Source organism: Pelodiscus sinensis, chromosome 29 (genome assembly GCF_049634645.1).
Source record: "Pelodiscus sinensis isolate JC-2024 chromosome 29, ASM4963464v1, whole genome shotgun sequence".
Classification (NCBI taxonomy): Eukaryota; Metazoa; Chordata; order Testudines; family Trionychidae; genus Pelodiscus; species Pelodiscus sinensis.
In genome coordinates, this window is record NC_134739.1 from 13,152,318 (window position 1) to 13,165,233 (window position 12,916).

The following is a 12,916-nucleotide window of genomic DNA, read 5'->3' on the forward strand; positions in this document are numbered from 1 at the left end:
TCCCCGGTGTACCAGCTCCGCCGGCACCCAGCCCTCCCCAGCCTTCCGTGGGGCAGAGTCCCCGGTGTACCACCTCCGCCGGCACCCAGCCCTCCCCAGCCTTCCCTGGGGCAGAGTCCCCTGTGTACCACCTCCGCCGGCACCCAGCCCTCCCCAGCCTTCCCTGGGGCAGAGTCCCCGGTGTACCACCACCGCCGGCACCCAGCCCTCCCCAGCCTTCCCTGGGGCAGAGTCCCCGGTGTACCAGCTCCGCCGGCACCCAGCCCTCCCCAGCCTTCCCTGGGGCAGAGTCCCCGGTGTACCAGCTCCGCCGGCACCCAGCCCTCCCCAGCCTTCCGTGGGGCAGAGTCCCCGGTGTACCACCTCTGCCGGCACCCAACCCTCCCCAGCCTTCCGTGGGGCAGAGTCCCCTGTGTACCACCTCCGCCGGCACCCAGCCCTCCCCAGCCTTCCCTGGGGCAGAGTCCCCGGTGTACCAGCTCCGCCGGCACCCAGCCCTCCCCAGCCTTCCCTGGGGCAGAGTCCCCGGTGTACCAGCTCCGCCGGCACCCAGCCCTCCCCAGCCTTCCCTGGGGCAGAGTCCCCGGTGTACCACCTCCGCCGGCACCCAGCCCTCCCCAGCCTTCCCTGGGGCAGAGTCCCCGGTGTACCACCTCCGCCGGCACCCAGCCCTCCCCAGCCTTCCCTGGGGCAGAGTCCCCGGTGTACCACCTCCGCCCGCACCCACCCCATCCCCAACCAGCCCCCCTGGGCTCGCAGATGCGGCAACGCTGGAAAGAGAGGGGCAGCCGCAGCCGGGCACAAACTGAGCCAGCAGACAGGCAGTCTGTTCCTCCCCGAGCCAGGAACCGTGGGGGCTGGGGCAGGCTAGGGCTGCAAGGACTGCCCCACGGGGCTCTGCAGGGGGGCAGGTCCGTCCCGCCTGCCTGCCCCATGGCACCACCTACGCCCAGGGCTGAGGTGGCAGCACAGAGCTGGCCGAGGGGTAGCTAGCGCCGGGAGGGCTGGCCTGCGTCGCAGTGCTGGGCCGTGCCTGCTGGGTCACCCACCAGCCCAGTGAGCTGGGAGGAAGGAGGGCCAGCCCCTGCACTCACTCAAGTGTTGCAAAAACCGGGGTGCCGAGACCTGCCCCCCATTAGCTGCCCTGGTTAGTAGCCAGGGCGGGGGGGCACTGTATTTAGCACCAAGCCTGCCGCTTCCCTGGCACCACCCAGCCAGGCTGATCTACCGCAAGCTCTGCCAGGCCGGGAGGCACCTGCCCTCATTGTCACCTTCCCTCGGGCTAGCTGCACCGGGGCTCCTCGCCGGGGAGAGTGGCCACACGCCCCCGCGCCAGCCAGCCCGGCTCTGTGCGCACCACGCTCTGGCCCCGGGGGGGGGGGTGTCACGCAGGGCTCTCTGGGCGTGAGCTGCTCTCCGCATCCACCCCCCATGACCGCCCGGGGGAGGGGGGAAAACGGCGGGAGAGGCCAAAGAGAGGTGAGGTTCTACCCACCCGAGCTGTAGCCTGTCCCCCTCTAACTAGCCAACTCACAAACAGCCCCCCCCCCGCGGCATGGGACTTGGGCCGACGCTCCACCTGTCCCTGCGTCGCAGACACACCCTTGGTCATTTTGGAGGCGGGCGGGGAGGTGGCCCCGGGATTTGCCGGCAGGGGAGAGGCCAAACTTCTCCGCCCCCCCCCACCTGCATAGCAGCATGGGGCGCCAACCCCAGCCCCCGCTCTCGCCCCCCAGTTCCTGCACGCCGGGGCGCCCCTGCGGGAGGAGATCGCGGCCGAGGTCTACGAGGACGAGCTGGACATGCGGCGCTCGGGCTCCTACCTGAACAACAGCATCGCGTCGGCGTGGAGCGAGCACAGTCTTGACCCCGATGACATTCGGGTGGGTGGCACACTCAGGACCTTCTTTTGACGCTAGCTATACAGAAGTGCAGAGTAAGAGTTGCCTTTTGCAGTCTTTCACCCAGTGGGGTGGCGAGGGGGACCTCCCTCCGCCAGCGGGGGACGAGGGGAGGGAGAGGAAGCAGGGGGCAGCAATCCCGGGCTGCCGGATGGTCTGTAGAAAAGCCGTTATGAAGGCTTGACATATGCAGTGTCATTGTTAGTCTCCAGAGTAAACGCTCAGTTGAAATGTGGGGGAGGGGGCGAACGACCAAGCTCTAGGGTTGTTAGGTATCAGTTAACTAAATATTCCTGTAACTGCACCTAATCTTATTGGTCACAGCATGGGTTCCCAAACTGGGGGGCACGAGGTGACCCAGCCTCTCCCCCCCCCCCCATCATTCCTCCCTCAAGAAAGAGCCCGGTCCATCTGGGGCAGACTTCAAAATGGCCACCTTAAAAGGGCAATACCTGCTCTGCTTTTAGTTTTGCTGCTAATTTTTTTCGGCCCCGGTCAATTCCTTTTTTCCCCCCTCAAGTTTTGCTGCTATATTTTTTTTGGGGGGGGGTGGGGGGGCGTGAGGGTTTGTCAAAAATCAAAAAGGGGGCGTGATGCCGAAAAGTTTGGGAACCGCTGGGTTACACGAGTGTTCAGTAGTCCCCGGGGACGAGGCCCCACTCCCGAGGGGCCCCCTGCCACTCCATGCTGCTGCCTCTGTATCAGAGGCAGCAGCGTGGGGCGGCAGCAGCCTCTATCCACGGGGATCCCACAGAGCAGTCTCTGTCCTGTCTGCCTGCCCCCCCACTGCCGTCACGCTGCAGCAGGTGACTCTGTGTGAGCCGATCCATGCGGGGAGCTGGCTTGAAAGCCGGCATCCTGCATGTACCAGCTCCCGCCTGCCCCTCCCATCCTCCGTGCTGCTGCCTCTCTATCAGAGGCAGCAGCGCGGGGCAGAGGGGCGCCGGCTCCCGCCTCCCCCTGCCTCCTTGCTGCCTCCAATACAGAGGCAGCAATGCGGGGGGAGGAGTCTATGTAGTTGTTAGGATTAACGCCACACCCAGGCTTATCGGTTAATCGTTTACACGACTATTCGGTAACCAACTTCACTCCTCTCTCCAGGCCTGATCTTTCCAGCCCTTACTCACGAGAGCCACCCGCCAGCCTCTTGGCTCTGTCTGCCTTGCCCAAGCCCCCGGCCCGCAGCACTGAGGGGGCTGCGCCTGGCGGGCTCTTCGGGGGCTAGCACCGAGGAGTCTGATTTTCCAAGGCGCTGAGCCCCTGCAATGCCAGGCGGCCTGAGCAGCACCCCGGACCCCTGGTGGTTTGCAATCCACAGTTTAAAGTCCCACCCGAACGGACGGGGTTGGTCCGGTGGATGGCCGGATCCCAGCTCAGTCCTACGCCCGCCCGTCCTGTCCTCCGACTCCTGTAGGAAATCGCCCAGCCCCGATCCCGGGGAAAACGAACCCAGAGGCTGATGTACGGGCCAGACGTGGAGAAGCCACAAGGAGCCTTTCAATGGGGTGTAGGCACCTCATGCCCCTTCATGCCCCTTTGAGAATCCCATCCCTGAAAAAAGCTTTCTCCTCAGGACGGGGGGTTCAGTTTCCTCAAGGTTCACTCTGCTACGGGGAGATCAGTACAACTGGAAAACGGGACTCAGACACTCACGGGGCAGGGGGTGTGTGGCATAAACATGACTCCACCCTGACTGGATCGGATTTCTGATCTCCCTTCGGGCGGCTGTACTGTGCGCCAGGGTACATCGGGGCGGGCTGCCGGCAGCTGGCGCCCCAGGCTATCGGCGCCCCCACCTCCACAGCCCTCAATGGCGTGACATCATCATTGGGCGCCTGTTTAACACGGCTGCCCCTGGGGTACATGCTTCCTCATGTCAGCCAGGTGGACCGTTAATTCGGGGGCTTTCTGTCTCTGCTGAATCGGGGTGGGGAACCTAAGGCCTAGGGACCAGGTGCAGCCCCCACCTTGCCTAGATCTGGCCCCCTGAAGCTCAGAGCTCCCCCTCAGCATTGGGGAGCCCAACCGCCATCCCCCATGTGGGGCTGGAGCACACAAAATCTACTAGCCTGGGCCCCCCAGGCTCTGGTGTGCGAGGGGAAAGTGGGGAGTGTCTGTCTCCTCAGTCCGGGGCCACGGCCGTGAGGCTTTGGGGTTTGTCTGTCTTCTCACGTGTGCGCAGCCCCCGGCTGATTTTTCTGTGGGTCAGCAGCCCCCCAACGCAAAAAAGGTTCCCCGCCCGCCTGCTATATCACAGCTCGAGCCGGGCCGGACATGGATTTGTTTTCTGTGGAAAAAGGGGGGCAGATGAGGAAAAAAATCTAGCATGTTGGATGAAAAATGAAAGAGTTGGATTCTGGACTGTGCCCAGGTGTCTTATGCTCCCGCTTTCTTCCCTCAGCCTGGCTGGCTGCTTGGCATTCCCAAGCTAACCCAGCCGGGCCTTCCACCCGAGAGGCAGAGGCCTAGTTTTAGCTTCTGCGCCGACCCAACCCAGAGGTTTTCCTACGCTTTGAGTCAGAGTGTTTATATAGTTCTCTGCTTTTTTTGTTTCTGATCCTCCTTCCTCTGCCTTCCCAAACTCCACCCCACCTGCAGGATGAATTAAAAAAGCTCTACACCCAGCTAGAGGTCCACAAAACCAAGAAGATGACGGCCAACAACCCGCACCTCCAGAAAAAGCGGAGCTCCAAGCGGGGGCTGGGCCGCTCCATTATGAGGCGCCTCACCGAGATCCCGGAGTCCGTGTCCCGGCAGTGCAGCCGAGACGACAAGGAAGGGGCCGGCGGGAGCGGCGGCGGGAGCCACTCCGGCTCCTACAAAAGGCGGCTTCTGGACTCCAGCAGCTCCAGCGTGAAGGTGAAAGAGGACGCCTCCAAGCACAAAGCTTTCTCGCTGAGGAAGTCCCACAGCACCTACGACCACATGCGGGAGCCCAAGGAGGGCGCCTTGCCCTCCAGGCATGACAGCCTCGGCAAGGAACCCCCGCTGCTAGACTCCTTGATGAGGAAAAAGCTGGCCAAGAAAGCCTCCGAGAGGGCCAACAGCGAGTCCCTGGACTCGGCCCCCCTCGTCTACAAGTCTGCCAGTGCCCACAACCTGCTGGCCGACAAGAAACCCCTGCACCCCAAACCCTCCCCCTTGCAGAAATCCCTCAGCGTCCTGATGAGTGCCAGGGAGAAGGCCCTGCTGCTGACCAGCCGGGCGTATCTGGAAGACAGCTGCCAAGCGCCTGGAGAAAACGAGAGGGAGGTGAAGCCGGAAGCGTCCGCTCCTGAAACGCCACCCTCAAGGCACCCGGAGGGCGGGGAGCCTGCCGAGCAGGCCTTAGAGGCTGCCAAGCAGCCGCAGAGCGATGATGCGCCCCAAGGGACCGAGAGCTCCCTCCGGCAGGACAGCTCCGACCGGGCCGCCGTTTGTCCCTGGGAAGGGGACGCGACCCCGCAAGACAAGGCGCAGAAACACGTCACGTACGCCCCGATAAAAAGCATCAGCGTGGACAGCTCCCAGCTGGCGGGCAGGGCGCCCCTGGCCGGCAAGAGAACACCCCCGCAGCCGCCCGTCAGGTACCAAAGCCTGGCTCACAGCCTCGAAAGGAGTGAGCAAACACGGCCTGCCACGGATACGCCCCGTCAGGGCTCCAAAGACAACACTGCGCGGATCAACATCTGTCCGTGGGAGGTGGAGGAGCTTCCGGGAACGACTGAGGAGGCAGAGCGGGGAGACGAGAACGTGCAGCCTCCGTCCGCGGCAGGGCACGGCCGGCTGCTGCCTGCACCTTCCTTCGCGGCAGAAATATGCCCGTGGGAACTGGCGGAGGAGGAGGTTTTGAAGCCGAGCCAGCAGGAGAAGCCGAGCGAACCTGGCGGCACCGAGAAACCACCCGGCTCACTAGCAAAACCCCTGAGTCTTCAAACCCCGCCCCAGAAAAGCTCCATCAGGAGTATAGGGTTAGCCATGAAAGCGTTTCACCGCGTCAGAGAGAAGGGCAGCGTTACGAGAAAGGAGGACGAGGCGAGCCAGAGGAAGAAGGACAAAGACGCAGGCAGCCAATGTGATACGCCCAAACTGGCAGAGACTTCCGCTCCGTCCGTGGGCAGGGCGGCCAAGCGCGAGACCACAGCCAGAGGTCCCGAGGAAAGCAGGCCGAAGATCATCAGCAAGCAAGCCACCATCTGCCCTTGGGAAGAGGAGACTACCAGCCCAGCCCAGCAAAACAACACCACCAGCAAAGTGCTCGAAATATGCCCCTGGGAGGCAAGAGGGGAAGCAGCCGACGATCCCCCAGATGGGTTGGCGCCGGCCGAAGCAGGCAGCGCGGTGGAGAAGAAGGGCTCAAAAGGCACCGGCAACGCCATACGGAGGAAGCTGGAGAGGATGCGGAGCCAGTGGGAATCCGTGTGCCCCTGGGAGAACACGGAGACAGAGGCGCCGTCCGCAGAAGCTGACGCAAAGCCCGCCAGCCCGCCTAAAGGGGCTGCAAAGAAAGCGGACAGCGTGGAGAGCAGGAGAGCAGAGGTTTGTCCCTGGCAAACGGAGGAGGCGGACGCCAACGTGAACGCTGAAGCCGGCTCCTGGGAGGTGGCTGAAACGCCACCAGGGAAAAGAATGAGACAGGGCCTCTCCCAAGAGGCCAAGAGCTCTGCACTGAAAGCGGCAACAGGTCCATCTAAAACAGCAGACACGGTCAACAGGCAGCGGGAAGCCACCTGCCCCTGGGAGAGCGTGGACACGGAGGAAGCCGCGGTAAAAGCCGACAGGAAAAGCTTTGATCTGACAAAGAAATCCGGCAGCGTGGAGAGCAAAAGGGTAGCGGTTTGCCCGTGGGAAAGCGAGGAGGGCGAAGCCAGCGTTAGCCCTGCAGTCTGCCCCTGGGATGTGTCTCCAGCTCCCTCGGATAAAGGGAAATTAAAGCAGGAGAGAGATGCCGTTTCCAAAGGGGCCGCGAGCCTCTCCCCGAAAGCAACAGCAAGTGCATCTAAATCCCTGGAGAAAGGGAGCTGCCCGCGAGAGGCCATTTGCCCCTGGGAGAGCATGGACATGGAGGAAGCCTTGGGAGAAACCAACAGGAAAAGCTGTGACCTGTCCATCAGCCCATCAAGGAAGTCTGGCAGCGTGGAGAGCAAAAAGGCTGAGGTTTGCCCGTGGGAAATGGAGGAGGTCGAAACCAGCGTTCGCCCTGAAATCTGTCCCTGGGAGGCAGCAGATGCACCATCAGAGAAAGGGACTTTACTAAGAAAAGCTGGTGTGGCTTCCACAAAGGAGCAGAGCAGCAAGTCAAAAGCAACGGGCCCATCTAAAGCCCTAGAGCCGGGGAGCAGCCACAAGGGACCCCTCTACTCTTGGGAGACCGTGGATGTGCAGGAGCCATCTCTAAAACCAGCTTCCAAACGTTTCCAGCTGCCCAACGTTGCCTCCAAGAAATCAGACAGTGCTGAAGACAAAAAGGCAGAGGTTTGTCCCTGGGAAAGTGCAGACGTTGAAGCTCACGTTAAAACTGAAATCTGCCCCTGGGAGGAGGCCGCAATTCCATCAGAGAAAGGAGCACAGGATAAAGTTGGCGACCATGGCGTCGCCTTGAAAGCAGCCGCGGGTTCATCCAAACAGCTGGAGAAGGGAAGAAGCCAGACAGAGGCCATCTGCCCCCGGGAGGGCAGGAGCATGGAGGAATCCTCTGTAAAAGCCGACAGGAAAAGCTTTGAACTGTCAAAAGGCCCGTCAAAGGAGAGCAAAAAGGCCGAGGTTTGCCCGTGGGAAAGTGAGGAGGTCGAAGCCAGCATTAAAGCTGAAATATGCCCTTGGGAAGTGTTGGAGGCACCATCAGATAAAGGGAAATTAAGACAGGATGCAGGAGAGAGTGATAAAAAGGGTCTAAGAGGAATGGGAGACATCCCAGCTAAAAAGCTGGAGAAGGAAAGCAGCCAGCGAGAGTCCGTCTGCCCCTGGGAGGACTTCTCTGTAACAGACACGGGCAACATTTCATCGAGGAAATCTGACAGTGTTGAGAGCAAAAAGTCCGATATTTGCCCTTGGGAAGGATTAGATCCAAGAGCTGTTGAGAAAGAAAGTGCAACGGCAGAAAGATGCCCGTGGGACGTCGAAGGAGCCATGCCCCATAAGACTGGAAAGCATGCGGCAGAAACGGCCAGCACAGCTGTCGCGGAGACTCCAATGGCGCAGCAGAAAAAAGCAAAAAGCAAACACGCGGGCCAAGCCGAACACAAGCCGCTGCATCGCCTCGGGCCGGACGCCAAGCCCCCGAAAGGTCTCAGCCTGGGCAGTAGCACGATGGCGGAGGTTCTCTCCTGGGAAGTGGGGGTGGCTCCCATCTTGGGCAGGTGTCTTAGCAAAGGTGGTAGCGTCATGGCGGACATCTGCCCGTGGGAAGTGGAAGGGGCGCCCGCGGGGGACAGAGAAACCAGCCAAACCTCGGAGGGGTGCCCACTGGAGGCTGGAGCGGTCAGTCTGGTTTGTGCCACCCCCGCCAAAAGCAAACCAGCAGAAACACGGGAAGAGGAAGCCGGGGGTCCCAGCCCAACCAAATCAGACATCTGCCCATGGGACTGTGAGTAGCTTTTCCCAGGTGGGTGGGACTTTCATAAAAGGGGAGAAGGCTTCAACCAATGACTGCTTCAATTCTTAACACAGCCCAGTGCATGGCCACGGACTGGGATGAAGGACGTGACTGAGTCCTACACTAAGGGTAGAGGGTGCGGGTGACAAAAATCCCACACGCGAATATCCGTAATCCTCTCAGTCACTGGAAATGAGCCACCTCTCGATGGGCCATTGCTGTCGGGACAGCTGCACTCTTCTGCCTTCACCGAAAACCCAAGCCAGCTGTGAGACTTTGCACATTCCGTTCTTCGTCTGTCCACTCATCGCAAGGTAGCACCGTGTCCTCTTTGTCAAACCCGCCGTGTCGGAAAGCGTTCAGCCACGTTCACCGGCGGCACGCCCGAGACACTCATCCACAACTGCAACACGCTACACAAAGTCCCAGCGCTCAAGTCAAAGAGAGCAAATGGGAAGCCTTCAGAGGAGGGTTACGTCGCCGGCGGAACGAGGAGGAATAGGAACGGCGTCTTTCGTTGTACAATTCTTCGTTGACCGTTACAGCTACGTGTCTGTTCGTGGATCGTCCGGAAGCATGTGGAACTATTTGGAGTGCCACTCATGGGCCCAAACAGCAGGATAAATCAAACTTAACAAGGGGTCGATAAGCCTTACACCCCAAATGCTGCTCATCTTTGTCTAACGAACACTCACTTATTGCTCCCTTGAGTGACTGACCTGGAAGTTTGAATTTTCCCACGTCACTGACCCTCTCTCCCAGGCGTGAGTCTGCCAAGGCCACCTCCTGCAAGGTACTAAGCATCAAGTTGTTATTTAATGCTGGGATTACGGCAGAGTCCCCGCTCAGGGTTAGTGCTCCGCTGTGCATGGTACCGAGTCTGTAATGACAGTCCTTCCCCCCGCAACAGCTACCAACCGCAGCAATCGAGGGGAGTGAGCTAGTGGAGAAAACGCACCAATGGGAGGACGAGGCAACGGGGAAACAGCTGTGTAAGAAGCAACACTCCGGGCGTACAAGGGGAGTCAGGATTTGAAGATCAGCGCTAGCGAGAGACTTCCACCATTGGAAGGCTCGGATCTTGACCGTCAATGAAAAGCCAAACGAAACTGAAGGGTGAGGTGGAACAAGGGGTCGGGGTCAAGGCAAAGAGGAGACCAAGCAGGAAAAGAAAGCGGCTTTCCAAGTCATTGTCAACAGCCTAGCTGGTCTCTCCGAACGCTGCTGCTATCTTCATTTCATCCCAGGAGAACTCCAACGTCTAGTTTAGGTTCTGAAGCTGGAGAGAAGCTGCTGCTTACGTTCCCCTCTGGTCCCGGGTCACTTTGCTTCCTGGATTTCGATCCCCGCAAATCCCCTGACCCTGCACCAGTCGCACGAAATCCGTGCATCTGCAACGAGCCATTTTTGTTTCGTTCCAGTGATGCCCGCTCCGTGCCTGAATGATCTAATTCAACGACCCTCTTTTCTCTGGTCCCAAAAGAAAGTCTCTGCATGTTTTCCTGGGGAATCAGCTAACCTTTCGGCCGTTCCACCACTTTGCTTTTAGCATCCTCTGTATTAACGAACCCCAGGGAACACTCACTGCAGTACCCGCAGTCCATCGGCTAACCTCACGGCACCATTGGGTGAACACCAACTCCAGGGTGTGGAGTGTCTTAACAAGGTCACTCACTTTCTGAAGTACTGTCCTTGATGGTTACTCCTGGGCATGTGTCTACACCATCCCACCCGGTGCGAACACGCCCAGGGCTACCATTCCCAGAAGGCCACCAAGCCTCTCCAGGAAGGGGAATCGTCTGAATCCACGAGTCGCAAGCCTTCACTTTTAGAATGCACAGAGAGGGGGGTTTCCCTGGATGCCTTTTCTGTCCTGGTCATGACCCACCCTCCAGCCATTTTCAGACGGAGCTGAGCCCCGCTATGCCTGCTGGTAGAAAGCCCAGTGCCGAGAACAACCGAATACCACCAAAGCCAGGAGGACGACCCAGTGTAGGGTAGGGCATAAGCTGGGAGCCTGGCTCCATGCAGCAGGTTCTTAGGGTCCAGCCCACAGTGGGGCTGGAAGCAGGATGGGGCTACAGGGTTTGCTACTCAGATCTGCCCACGTTGCCACCCCACAAAAGGAAGAGAGAGGAGTGAGCAATAAACCTTCAGGAGAGCTGCAGGGTCAGACCAGAGGCGCTGCTGGGCACGGGCCAGGTGCATCGGCAGAAGCACATATGGGAGGTCAGAAGTGCCCACCCCGTGCCTGGTTCCCACCAGTGCCTTGCTCTCCCATCACCACTGCTTGCTGGCTCTCTCTGCTCCTGAAAGCACGGGGCTGTTATACCACAGAACGCCAACGCAGCTGCCGCCTCCTGGAGCTTCCCATGGTAGGAAACGTGGTGCCCCCACCCGGGCAGAGAGACCAGGGGACAATTACAGCCCATGGACAGAAAGAAATACAAGGGGGAGTTTGCCCCACTAGAAATGGGGGAGGAACAGCCAAGGGCAGCCTCGGGCTCTGTCCACACCAGGACAAAAGTGCTGTCGATGTGCAAAAGTGAAAACCGGTCAAACCGATTTTTCAGCCTCCCGTTGTCGACATTTCGCGGCCACATGACTAGCTCCCTGTGGAGAGACAGGGCAAAGCATTGTGGGGGAGCATTACACAGGGCAGTGTTGCAGGAAGGCAGAGCTGATCCCTGTGCTTCTTGGGATTCCCTTGTAGCTCGGAGCTCTCCGTGCTGAGGAACGGCAAAGCAGCACAGCAGCCTCTCCAACCCTCCCCCTGCAGCAGCAGCCTGCCTACTGCTGTGTTCCTGGCAGGGCAGAACAGGAGCATCCCAATGATTTGTTCTTTGTTCCCCAAACGGAGCCACACACTCAGCTGTCAGACAAGTCCTGGAGCTTTGAAAGGGGAGGGGCGCATGCCTGCAGGGCAGCAGAGATCCCAAAACACTGAGCAGAGCCATCAGGGCAGGCAGTGTGGGATAGTGGCGGAAGCCAGTTCCCTCGACAAAACAAACAGCAGAATCCACCCTGGCTCTTTATCAACAATGAAGGGAGGGAAAAGACAAAAATCTCTCACGGGGCTGGAAGCTTTTTTGTTGCCAAAACTGGGTGTTTTTCCCAACCAAAGTCACATTGCGGTATAAACGCTCTCGCTGTTCTGTTGCCAAAAGGCAGTTTTTGGTGACAAACCATGCAGGCGAGCCATTAAGAGTCTCCCCCGCCACACTAGTGGTTAGCTGCCCAGGTAGCACGGATATAAGACTATTACAGAGACAGTGCGGGGAGAGAGATGCCCGTTCTGCCAACTCAGTCAGCTGATCTGGTCCCTTTCCCCGTCTCTGCAGGAGCCAGGGCTGCTCGGGACAGTAGCTTCCCAGGATTCACCACCTCTGCCTCCTCTCCCTGGGAGCAGTGAGATCCGAGACAGCAAAAGGGAATGTTTTAGCTTTGTCCTCCGTCATGTGGCTTTGGCTCAGGATTTGTCTTCTCCCTCCTCCCTTTCCGCAGGCTGTCCTTTACTTTCCTTGGCTACGTCTAAACTACACCCCGCTGTTGGCAGAGGGATGTAAATTAGACGTATCAAAAGTGCATATGAAGCCGGGATTTAAATATCCCGTGCTTCATTTGCATAATGGTGGCCGCTGCTTTTTTCCAAAACGGGGCTTTTTGAAAAAAACCCAGCAGTTTAGACGGGGCATTTTCAACAGAAATGCCCCATTTCGAAAGATCCTGTACTCCAAAAAGGAGGAGTACAGGATCTTTCGAAACAGGGCATTTCTGTCGAAAATGCCCCGTCTAAACTTCCTTTTTTTTTCCGAAAAGCCCCGTTTTGGAAAAAAGTGGCAGCTGCCATTATGCAAATGAAGCGCAGGATATTTAAATCCCGGCTTCATTTGCACTTTCGATATGTCTAATTAACATCCCTCTACCGACAGAGGGGTGTAGTTTAGACGCAGCCTCTGTGTCCGTAGGAACTGGAAATGCTAATGTTTCCGCTGTCCGTTTCAGCGCTGAATGTCCCAAGAAATCGATCGCCGGTGTAAGAAAATGTACATACAGAGAATAAAGAGAGTTATCTATATACACGTGGAACTCCCAGCTGTGAAGTTTTGTGATTTATCTCGCAAGACTCTGGAGTCGCTGAGGTTGTGACTCAGAGTAAGAAGCGTGGACTTGTTCATTTCGTGATAGGCCCACGCCGCACTCGTTAGTCTGCAATAACAGCGAGGAGTCCTGTGGCACCTTAAAAACTAGCAGATTTGGCACAATGTGGGTAAAACCCCACTTCGGCAGCTGCGTCTGCGCAGTATACCGATTGCAATTAATTTTTCACCTTCGCCCCTCTGATGAAGCAGGCTTTCTGCCGATGAAAGGTGATGCCCTAATAAATCTCTTCTTCTTTCAACTGCTGCGGGACTCCTTGTTGTTTTGGCGGACGCAGCCT

The 12,916-nt window shown here is 58.7% G+C and overlaps 1 protein-coding gene across 1 annotated transcript in view; it reads left to right on the forward strand.

Moving 5' to 3' along the window:
* Positions 1-8,771, forward strand: part of GPR179 (G protein-coupled receptor 179) — a 33,764-nt gene extending 24,993 nt beyond the window's left edge. The window contains exons 10-11 of the mRNA XM_075911231.1: positions 1,737-1,883; positions 4,500-8,771. Of these exons, the coding sequence (XP_075767346.1) occupies positions 1,737-1,883; positions 4,500-8,474 (4,122 nt within the window). The 3' untranslated portion in view covers positions 8,475-8,771. The remainder of the gene's footprint in view (positions 1-1,736; positions 1,884-4,499) is intronic.
* The last annotated feature ends 4,145 nt before the right edge of the window (positions 8,772-12,916 follow it).